This window comes from Hippoglossus stenolepis, chromosome 4 (assembly GCF_022539355.2).
Source record: "Hippoglossus stenolepis isolate QCI-W04-F060 chromosome 4, HSTE1.2, whole genome shotgun sequence".
Taxonomy (NCBI): Eukaryota; Metazoa; Chordata; class Actinopteri; order Pleuronectiformes; family Pleuronectidae; genus Hippoglossus; species Hippoglossus stenolepis.
Window position 1 is genome coordinate 3,159,327 of NC_061486.1, and position 12,415 is coordinate 3,171,741.

General features: G+C 43.6%; 1 protein-coding gene across 2 annotated transcripts in view; it reads right to left on the reverse strand.

Annotated features, from left to right (window-relative positions):
• The window catches only part of caln1 (calneuron 1), a 54,457-nt gene extending 45,721 nt beyond the window's left edge, over positions 1-8,736 (reverse strand). Inside the window, exon 1 of one of the 2 annotated variants that reach the window (XM_035153435.2) lies at positions 8,111-8,736. Coding sequence is in view for 1 of the 2 variants with exons in the window: in XM_035153434.2 (XP_035009325.1) it covers positions 5,974-6,173 (200 nt within the window). In the remaining variant the exon portion in view is untranslated. Of the gene's footprint in view, positions 1-5,973; positions 6,518-8,110 lie in introns of those variants that run through there. The other variant, XM_035153434.2, reaches the window with a different exon arrangement.
• Between the last annotated feature and the right edge of the window lie 3,679 nt (positions 8,737-12,415).

Genomic DNA, 12,415 nt, shown 5'->3' on the forward strand with positions numbered 1-12,415 from the left:
GAGAATTAGAATCCTCATCGATGTTTAAAGTCCCTCGATGTGTTTGTCCGAACATCGAATCTTCCTTTATAACCTTTGGCAAACAAAACACCCTCCGCATCCCTGAACATCAACAATTAAAAGTACTGACACGTTCTTTTCAGACAAAACTAAAAGAAACGAGTCACAGGAAGTACAACACATTAAAGGTCCAAGGTTTAGGTGAGAGGATCTAAATTGAATATAAAATAATCCTAGTGATGTTTTCACAAGTTCGTTTCATCTAAATTGTACAAATTATTGTTTCTTTAACCCTAGAATGAGCTTTTATATTTAAATACTTTATATTTACATCGGTAGAGGATCCTCTCTACGGAGGCTGACATGTTTTTTACAGAAGCCCAAACTGGACAAACTAAACCATTTGAGTTTTTATGACAACTGAAGGTTAGAGGGTTGGACAGGGTGAGATGAGGGGATTTTTACGGCAACATTGTACGACAGCGTCTCAAGGACATCATGTTTATCATTGCAGGAGATGGGGAGTGAGATAACGTGCTGCGACTTCATATTAACAAAGCTTTCTAGTTTCTCCTGCTGAGGAAGTTATGAGTAAATACTTCTCCTCACGGTTAAGATCTTAGTCGTTAACAAATCCTCCTAACGTGAAAAACCTCAGGAGGAGAAGAAAGTGAGTGTGGACGAGGACCTTTAAGAGGATTAAGAGTTTCTCCAGCAGAGGAGGAAATGTCGTAATGAAGTGATGCAGCACTGAAGTAGAGCTCCACTGATTTATCAGGAGGTCGATAAGAATCTGTGGTTATGAGCCTCTCACAGTCTGTATCAGGGGTAATGTTTGCTGATAGGAAAACGTTTATGTTACTGTAGAAAAGATTTGCTTCTCCAGCTCCTCTTTCAGTCTTTGGTATTTTTTCAAGCTTCCTTCTCGATGTTCCCGTCGCTCCGGATCCTCATCAATCAGAATTGTCTCCTTCTGCTGATCCAGTTGGTCAGAAATCAGCAGTTTGTCCGTCTGGATCTGGAAGCCCCACAGGATCCCACCCGCCTGGAGGTGTCCAGGCCCCCTCGGCCCATGTTCCTGGACACTCTACCGACTCCATGCCTGGATCTCACACCGGACTGTCTCAGGGTGTCTTTGCACAGCCTGTATCTGGGGTCCTGCTGGTGTGGTGGACCCCTGCCTCTATTGATCCTGTGCAGCCTTTTCCAGCCACTCGTGTGATTTTTCTAATTTCTATTATCTAATCTTATTATTCTCCCACTTACTTCTCTCCCCATGTCTTCCTCTTGGCCTGAGCTGTAACTCTGGGGTTGAATTTGACACCCGTCTGCTAATTGAGTTCCTAGTAGAACACGGCTCCTCGGCTGTTTGCTCGCTCAGTAGTTTATGACGGATTAACATGATCGCTTTAATACTAAAAATAGCATAAACATAAGCAAATAAACAAGCATCAGGGAGTGAAAAGGTCACTTTGCACAACATGTGCCGCTTCTTATAAAGTCTTCCAGTAAACAGGCTGCTCGTGATCACAGCCCTGGTGCTCGACCCCGTCAGAGGACGGAGGAGGACAGAGGAGGACACGTGATGAGATTGATCAGGTTCTGAGCTGAGACCCTGAGGAGCGGGACAGTAATCACTTAAATCAGGAGGTGATCACCGCTGCCGCCAAAACCCCCACCCTCAACAGCCCATCCCCTGCGGACTGACATGTATCAGCTGAAGAGAAAAAGAGCAGAGGATTATGGGATTTAATGCTCAGATTGACTGGCTGGTTAAAATGAGCCACGGAGATAGAATCAGTAGCTCAGCGTTTTACTTTGAAGGCGGCTGAGACAAATTCTGAATCTACAAATCTTTACCAACACGTACAGACATGGTTTTTTCTTCTTACACGTCAATGATGATATATTATTTGATGCCCTGATTCATTTGTTAGTCTATAAATTATTAAATGGTGAATAAATAATAACTCAGAGTCCAAATACACATAAAACCCTTTTTCTATCACGCACCGTTCGTACGCTATCGGCACAGATGTCAGGGGAAATCAGGGATCATTATATTTCCCAAAGAGGTGGAGGTGCCGGGGATCGAACCACCGACCTTCCTCAGTCAGGATGTCTCTAACGTGCATGTTTTCAAAACCCAATCTAACCTGCTTTGAAACCAGGAAAGTAACCAATCCTCACTTACAGGCTACGACACAGAATTAGGATCATGAATAAATACTGTAAAAAAAGCCCAATGAGACAAATTGTGATTTGTGAATATGGGCTATACAAATCAACTTTGATTGATTGATTGAAAAAGTAATAATTTTACGAGAATAGAGTTTTAATTGAGAAGAAATTCGTCATAATATGAGAATAAAGTTCTAATTTTAAGATAATAAAGAAAAAGACAGATTCCTGATTTTATAACAGAATGATCTTCTGATGTTCCCGCTCTAAAATGACACGTAGACGAAAATTATGACTTTATTTTCGTAAAATTACTTATTCTTGAAATCTACAATTGTTTTTCAGCCCATGAATGACCATCAGATATTGTTTTTTACTCCTCTTCACCTTCAGTAGTGTGGAAGGTGTGGCGGCCTCACAACAGGGAGACGAGCTGCTGCTGCACTCAGACAACAACAGTTTAACAACGTGTACGATCACACATGAACGTGAACAAGCAGATGAAACATGTCATCTGTTTATGGGACAGTAACTCAGATTTTACACAACACTCGAGGCCATTAGCTGATGCTGTTTCCCAAATGGACTCACTGGGACTCGGTGTTTGGCTCAGGATCGTGTCGAGCAGACGAGACACGCGGGTGTTGACGGCTGCACTCGCTCTGATTGGACACGTGAAGCTTTTTGTCACGGGGACAAACAAGTCGTCACTCTGACGTCTGCCGAGCTTCAGATGTAAATCCAGATGCATTTCCAGGCCACGATAAACCAGTGTATTTGTTTCTTGGTGACTGGAAGTGAAGGTTAAGTTTGATGTCTGAGGAACACGTGGCCACAGTTAAAGGTCAGAAATCTGGAACATCTGACCGGTATGTTTTTGGTTTGTTGGTTTGTCTGGAGGTTCAGAACTCAGGGAACTTACATTTGGTGCAGATCTAGAAAATGTACAGTACTTGTGACATAACTGCCAGCGTGTAGGGGAAGTGCAACATATTTACATTTAGTGTTTACTGTCAAATGAACAATGACTTGCTGTTTTATGGCTCTTAGATGTGAACAAATTAGCAACTTGAAGATTTTATTTTGGATTGTATAGAAACTATTGATGCCCATTTTTCCAGGTATTGGCAAAACCACAGATTAATTAACTCTGCCAAGGAGGTTATGTTTATGTGTTAATTGGGTCTTGATGAAAACAATCAAACATATTTAGGGGATATATTTATTCGAGTCTGTGCAATTTGGTGCAGCTTGATTGAATTTAAGACGACTCAACCGAGTGCAGTTCTAGTTTGAGCAGCTCTACACCTCACACAGAAAACAAGAAAAACATTTGCTCTCAGACTTTGAAACCTTTTAATTATCCTGCACTTCCCTGCAAAGCACTTTACACAACCTGCTCCGCCGGAGAGACGAGACCTTGTGTGTAAGAGACGGTTCAAAGAAGAAAGTTCTGCACACCAACAACCAACAGCATCGTTAACCTGAAACCAAACGATCTGATTGGTTACGACCTCTGAACACTTTGACTGATCCTGAGTCTCAGAGCAGCCGCTCATCTCTCTTCTATCTGATGGATCACAGTGATTAAAGCAGTAAAAGGCTGCACGTGGGACGGCTGCACACATCACCGGCTTTAATGATGATGATCGGTCACAGGGCGGAGGAATCTTGAGAAAGTAAAAACCACTGGCAGCATAAATTCAAAGTGTATTTCCACTCATCCACAATTAAACCATATCAAGGCGGCCCGGTGCTACACAAACTATTACTGCATCATTATAGAGCTTGTAAGTCTTCGCAGTGTTGTTAAGACCGGGTCACAGCAGACCTGAACCCAATTACAGCAGAGGCATAAATAAACCTCCACTAAACGTGTGTGCACGGGAAACACTCTACACACGGTGACACTTCAAGGATGAGACAAAGATGACTAATCAAAACACTTTGACCCTGAAGGACGGAGCAGGAAGACGCCATGTTGACATTAAAACGCTGCAAACAACTGGACATCGGTGACGCACCTGAACGCAACACATGGAGGTGATCAGGGAACTGAGAAGTGGAACAGGAATCAACCCTGAACCAGAATGAGCACACAGCTAAATATCAGTTATCTTCATATGTCGGATTGATTTCATCCAAATGAATAACTCTGGATTCACGTTGTCCTCGGAGTTGTGACGTCGTTGTGTGGACGTGGTGAACAAAACGTGTTGAGACAATGTTTACATAATAACAGAGCAAAGAAAAAGGATCCTATAAAAGTAAAAAAGAAGCATTTAAATAATTTGAGACAATCCTAAAAACATCTGTATTGTGTAGTAAGTGTTGTGTGGTGCTTGTGAAAGATGGACAAAACTGTTTGCAAGTGACAAAAGTAACATTTGACCAATTCATAAATCACCAAGTCATTGTTGGTTTGTTTGATTTCTGTTGATTAAGTTATTGATCATTTAAAATCAAATATCTTGTTGCAGCAACTGTTGTGTTTCACTATAAAACGTCTTTATAAAATTATGCAAGTGCATTGAGATCGATATAAAATTTAATTGGGTTAAAAAATCCTGGAAACGTTTTTTGTCCTGAGCGTCTGTAAATTCTTCAGAAAAAGAAAATATCAATGACCAATTTTCCAAATGTTTACACAACTAACTCGTTAGGAAAGAAGAAGAATTCTACATCCAACATTTCCACCAATTCTATTCACGTCCGTTGAGTCACATGATCGTCTCTGACTGACATGTTGTTTTATCACAAAGTTTCAGCACAGAGACCTCTCGCCCTTTCTACGAAGAAACATCTCCTCGACCGGCACCAAAACACCAAAACACCAAAACACCAAAACCGCCAGCCCTCGGCTCGGAGTCCTGCCTCTTTGAAGAGAGCGCGATGAAAAGAGCTCAGATTTATTCAAAGCTTTCTGCATGACAAGGAGGCCAGATGGCAATTTCTCACATCAGACCCCGCAGCACAACGGCCAATAGCAACAGGCCGATTCAGAGGGGGCACAAACAGAACATTGTGTACCGCGACGACAGAATATAAAATATACACCAGGAAAAATAAAGTTATCAGCAGAACACAGGGGGGTGGGGGGGCTGCACGTTGCCTCTCTGATCACATCCTCATCACAGAGACCAGGAGACAACATCTGGGTGACGTCGCAGAGGGAGGAGCGCTCACATTAGAAAGTTAATTAAAAAGTTTCCACTCAAACCGAAAAAGATGCAGCAGCAACTTTTCACCGGTTTTCTCCAGCACGTCCAGAGGAAGATTCACCAACAGGGAGCTGGTGATAGAAACACATCTGTGAAATCTGTGAACTTTACATCAGAGCAGAGGTGACGTATTCTGATCACACTCTTCGGTTGTATCACCAATCTCACACCACTGATGAGTCCGTGCACATTTCATAGCCGTGCACGCTGCAGCAGCGAAAACACACAAAGAAGATGCTTAAAACAGAGCAGGTCATCATCAAGATGCATTCAGGACCAACTGCCGCCCGTCTGTCGCTCTGCTGTGAATAACGAGCTGAGATTATCACCGAGGATCAACGAGACACAAGCCTGAAGCTCCTGTCGCTGCAATTAAAGGTTAAACGTCTCTCCCAGGCGATGGGACGTGCAGCAGCGGAGGCACACGAGTGCTGGGAAACACATCAGCCGGGTGCAAAGGTAATTCATCAAACCATCACTGCTGAACGGGAGTCAAACGTCCACCAATCTGTCCCACAGGAGTGTCCCCGTCTCCCTGCAGCTACAGACCCCCTCTCCGGCTCATTCTTACCCACACTGCTGGCCGGGCTTGTACTCGGCAGGATACTGCAGCACAACAGGCTCCCTCACCGGACTCTCCATCACGCCGTCCGTCCCGTCCCTCAGGCACGGGTTCCCCGGCAAGTCTCCGTTCACCTCCGAGTGCGTCCCCGGCGGAGGACCGGTGGGCTCCAGCGCCTGGGGATCGGGCTCAGTGACCTCCTCCTCCATCAGACTCCTGGCAGATGCAGCCTCCAGCAGCAGACTGCCTGTCCTCGCACCACTGAGACGGGCTGCCTCCACGGTTTGGGCTGGTCCCAGAGCAGCAGCATCGGTTCCCAGAAATCCCTTGTTTAATATTTGAGCAGCGAGAGCAGCAGGTACGACGGCTCCTCTCACGCTCTCCCTCCTCGGCTCCTCGCTCACTCCCTATCTCTCCCTCGCTCTCTCTCTCTCTCTCTCTCCCCTCCTTCGCCGGCTCACTCGCTCTCCAGCGCAAACATTCCTCCACATGGGGAGACAGAGTGGAAGGCTCATTAGTGAGTCCCAGTGACAGACTCAGCCTGCAGCCGCGCTCGCAAACTGCACAGGGAGGAGAAGAGAGGGAGAGAGGGGGGGGGGGACAAGATGGGATGGGAGGAGAGAGGCAGAGGAGACAGGAGGAGAGAGAGGGGAGGGGGGGGGTGTAGACAGACAGTCCTGCCAAAAGCAAAGGACATGGGAGAAAGGAGGAATAAAGACTGACAGATGAGGTGAAAGAACAAGAGGAGAGTGTTGGTGAGTGTGTGAAGCAAACACACACACACACACACACCGACACACACGCACACACACACACACACACACACACACACACACACACACACACCTTGTCTCTAATCATAACCAGGAGCTCAGAAATGATGTGAAGCCTCATTAGGACTGAGCTTTGTCCCCATAAGGTCAATAATCAATCAATCATATGTATCTGTCTCATAGGGTTTAACAGCAGGTGCACTGGTCCTGACAAGATCAGTGTTTATAGAGGAGGAGGTCACACACACACACACACACACACACACACACACACACACACACACACAGTTGTGTCTCCATGACTTCAGAGGACATTACATTGACTTACACTGATTACCTGTAAACTTATCACCTTATCCAAACCTGAACCTAAACCTGAACACATGTCTTCACCTTCAAATTTTATCATTTGTGTAATGGGGATTTGTTTATTGTCCCCATAAAGAGGACAAGTCCCCATAATGTGAATGTGTAAAACAGATTTAGGTCCCAACAACAAACCAGGACCAAGCACACGTTTTCCTTATTAGGACTTTGACCTCCATCATTGTGGACAAAGACCTCACTCCTAACTTCATGATGACAAGTTAATGCTATAGACTCAACCTACAACCACAACTAGCATCTTAACTAACCTCAACCAGGAGAATTAGAAATTACGTTTAGCCTCATTAGGACTGGATTCTGGTCCCCATGAGGTCCACTGGTCCCCATGAGGTCCACTGGTCCCCATGAGGTCCACTGGTCCCCATGAGGTCTACTGGTCCCCATGAGGTCCACTGGTCCCCATGAGGTCCACTGGTCCCCATGAGGTCCACTGGTCCCCATGAGGTCCACTGGTCAGTGTTTACACTGGAAAAGGTGGTGAAGAGGTGACAACAATGGAGTCCACACACACGCACGCACGCACTTTGTGTATTGTAGCGTAACGTGTAGGATGGATGGATGGTGGTGGTGGGGGGGGGGCATGTCACAGCTCCACGACATCTCATCCCCCCCCTAACACGCACATGCACGCACACGCCCGTGAACTGCGTGTCATCGGTGTGAAAGGAACTGGAACAACCACCATCACCATCACTGCGCTCACATCCTGTTTTCTTATGATTTACTGGCGTCGTTTTAAATTGAGTTCACAGAATTATATTTTTTAATCACAAACCTCATTACGCATGATGGAAAAGTAAAATATGAATGTGACTTATTTCTTCACACACAGTGCAAAGTTCACCATCAGCTCATATTAGAATTACCATCATTATTATTATTATTATTATTATTATTATTATTATTATTATTACTGTTAGTGACACTGATCCAAACAACAGGTGTCTGACAGAAAAGGAAACGTCGTCTCTTTCCCTGTAACTCACCTCTGAGGCAGCAGGTGATCGATCAAATCCGATGATCGATCCCAGTAGAATCCAGTCTCCAGCCTCCGGGGGTTCGAATCCTCAACCAGCCTCGTGGATCGATCCGGCTCCTTTGATGTGTTACTGGTGAGTTATTCCTTTCATCCGGGACTCAGAGCAGCTGTTTATTCCCATGGTCATAATAATAATAATAATAATAATAAAAAGATGGAGATGTCACTCGTGTGTTGTTTTGTCCCTCGAGCAGCTCGAGTTCCACTTTTCACTGAACTCTCATCAATTCCTCTCTTTTAATCCCCCCCCCCCCTCTCGCTCCTGCTTGGATCCGGGAGGAGAATCGAGCTCAGAGATGATTTCACTGCTCAGCTGCGACGACTCAGAGTCAAAATCAACACGCACACACACACGCACACACACATGCGCGCTCACACGTGTGGATCGTGGGTAAGATCGATGAGAGGAGCGCGTGGCCGGAGGAGACGCTCCAACCCCAAACCGATGCGCGACCCCAGACGGAGCGCGCTGATTGGCTGATTTCCGAACTTGTTCGTCTTTGATCTGTTTCGTTTGGTCGTTTCTATCCGGAGGGAAACACGTGCGGAGTCTGACACTGTTCACGTGACACGTTCAATCCATCACTGCTTTTATTTCCTTCCTCTGACAGAAATATATCAGATGTAGGTGAAGGGTAATTAAATAAGATGATGATTTCCGGACATAACCTTCAAAGTAAAGTCCTCACTGGCCACCACCATAATTGTTATTATTCCAATTATTGTTATTTGACTTAATATTCGAGAACAAAGCTCATTTATAAATGTTTAGTTTGATTTATTGGCTCTTCAGTCTCAGACAGTTTTGTTTTATGATTTTATTTCCACTGTTAAATCCTCCAGTTCCTGGAGTTCTTGCTTTATTTTCCTAAACTACACAACTACGACTTTTATTTTACCCATGGCACAACTTTCTTTTTGAGCAACAATTATCAACAGTTTTATTCAGACAAGTCAATGTTGGATGTAGAATTGTGGGACAAGAACAGAAGAGGAAAGAAAGAAAGAAGGAAAGTCATATTGTTTTGAATATTGATTTGTGTTTGCTTCATTTTCTTATTTACAAATTGCGATGGCAACAAATTCAAAGTCTAATGGTTTCTAACGTGGTTCTGTCAGATATATAAATAAATGAATAAATAAATGAATGAATAAATAACAATACCCTAATTCACATAAAAGACATGAAAACATATAATGAACAGAAAAACTGTTGAAATAAGAATAATCTGACCACTGAATAATACAAATAACGTAAGGTTAACATTGAATATAAATGATAACTTTATAAAAGAAGAAGATGTGTCTGGAGAAGTTTGGTTAAGTCTTTTCTCAGCAGCGTTTCATTCACTGTGTATTTTAATCTCCTGCTTCACTGAAAAACACTTAAATTCTTCTCAACCTGCCAAAGTGTTGAAAATCTAAACGTCCTGTAAATAATCTCACAGCTCATGTGACGCTTCATTTCTCCTGACGGCTGGAGGCGTGACGGCCGAGCTCCTTCTGCACTCCCACTCTCTTCCTCTATCCCACTTCCTGTCAGTGTAATCAAAACCAATGTCTTTGTCTCACAGCGTATTGTAACTTTACCTGAGGTCTCAATCTGAATTCAGGGTAATGTGCCCACTGAGACCGGAGAGGCAAATGTTTTCTTTCACAGTTTGGACAATTACCTTTTCACACTTTAAGGCTTTTAGCAGGTTTTCGCTCAGTGGGACTTCATGTGAGTCAGCAGGAAGGAGAACGAACCTTTGGGTAATTTCATCGTCTCTGTGAGGAGGTGGAGAAATGTGGATTTACTGGAGACGTATTAAAAAAAACCCCTACAAAGTCAGGTGGTCAGATACCAGTCGATTAGATGTGGAGGCTCTATCGGATAAAAATATCTAAACCTTGGCTCGTCTGCTGGGTCGTGGAGATATTTTGTACCTTCCTCCAGTTCTTATCTATTTGACAGATACTGCAACAGATCGGCACAAACACGTGGTTGACATGAGAGAGGCCCGAAAAGCAGGCAACACAACGGTCTGCCAAGGGAAAGAGAATCAAACTACGTTGGTAAAACAGATCTAAACCATAAGAAAACATGCTGCACACACACTTAATGTCAACTCACCGTCCTCTGCATTAGACTGAAACACTCAGATAACATGCGATACAGTATTAAACCCAGTAGAGAATAAAGCCTGAAGTGCACTGATGAATGAAACAGACAAGAAGAGAGAAACGAACGCGTCGGTTGTGATGTTGTAACACATCTTGGATCTCACTGTGAGTGACAGTGATTGACACCTGACTCACTCACACCTGTTATTTACAAGCAGATTGATGTGGTCATGTGACCTTCACGTTATTATGAGTGCATATATACATACAAATATACATAAACACATTTACATAAGGATATAAATAATTTTGTTGGGAGCAAACTGTATCTTTTTAGTCCAGATTCTGTTCAACACGTCAGTTTTGAACGTTCATTATTGAGATCTTCTGTTTAAATTTGACCAGTGACTGTGCAGTAGATATTAATTACATTCATTACATATTCGATATTATTATAATTAAATCTTTAAAGTGTTTGCATACAGTAGTGCACACAGCACCTTCATCACCACGATGTATTTTCCTGAACATTTCCACATCAGGGGCTGAATGTGAGAACGTGAAAGTCAGAGTCTGATGCTCTGGACCTTTTCCCACCAGCCCCCTGGTGAAATGTGAAAAATTAAGCCCATATTTTCCTGCTGCTTCTTCACATGTAAAAAACAAATGTTCCGATATGTCAAAGTCTGAAAATCAGAAACTAGAAGATTCTGTGGCTGTTTGAACGTCTCTGAACGTGAGTGAAACACCAGTTGAAACCTAATTACCTCAGCTTGTTAATGGCTGTAATCTTTCCCACGGGAGTGAGAGCAAAAGGCACAAGAGCATAGTTAGTTAATGAGACGCCACCGGAGAGAAGAGCAGCAACAAACTGCACACGAGAGAACTTGATAAATAAATTACTCACTGAGCCAGAGAGGGAACTTTGAAATAAACTGCAGCCTTTGCAGTTTTATTCAGTTTTTGGGTTTGTCGAGTGGCTCATGCAGGGAACACTGTGAGCCATTCTCCTTTAGCACACACACACACACACACACACACACACACACACACACACACACACACACACACACACACACACACACACACACACACACACACACACACACCATGTATCACATATCCAATCTGTGCTCAGTTCCTTCACCAGTTCAGCCTCGGAAAGCTTGTCACCATGAGGTGTGTGTATGTGCACGTGTGAGTGTGACTGCATATCGGACCATATCGGAGTGTCGGACTGTGTGTGTGTGTGTGTGTGTGTGTGTGTGTGTGTGTGTGTGTGTGTGTGTGTTCTCAAAGCAGTGAGTCACAGTGTCTCTGTTCCTGCTGTGGCTTCATCTGACTTTTTCAAAGAGGAATCTAATGAGTCAATAAGTCGGTTCTGGTTTCGCTGCAGTGAAATTACAAGAGCTGCTGAAGATCATGTTGACGGATACAGGAATCTACTGAACGTTAACAGGACAGATACACTGGAATGTTATTCATTTAAATAAAATGAAGTCCAGGCAAAGTAAAAGAATCATCAGTTAGTATGAAGATATGATTATTTAATTGCCTTAGTTCACAACATAATGTGATTCTTCTCCAGGGACGGAAATTATACAGAAAGATGAGATCAAATTAGATTTCCAATCAGTTTAAGGAGATTGGAAATTTAAACTACATTAATTAACCAATTCCAATCAAAAGAAAATTACATTATGTTAGAATAGAATAGAAAAGATCTCTATTCTCCACCAAGGTGGACATTTGTCTTCAGTCACCAGAAAGAACAACAACATAAAACAAGCCAGCGGAGAGTGAAGGCTCTTGATGGCAGGTGGGATGAGGGACTTCTTAAATACCCTTTCAGTTACAGAGGGACTCTATAGCGCCTCCTGGAGCTCAAAGGCTCAAACTGGCTGAAGAGACGATGGCAGGTGTCTGCCAGGATCGTCCTCCCTCTCTTCCTCGTCCTTTGAGCCAACATCTTTAGGGGTTTGCCAACTGATCTTCTTGACACCGACACAAACACTGGTAATGAATATAAAATTCAGTTAATTAAGGAAAAAACTAAGACTAAAGCTGTTTTCGTGTATTGTGCAAAATGCTACCACACACATGCACGCACACACACACACACACAGACACACACACACACACACAC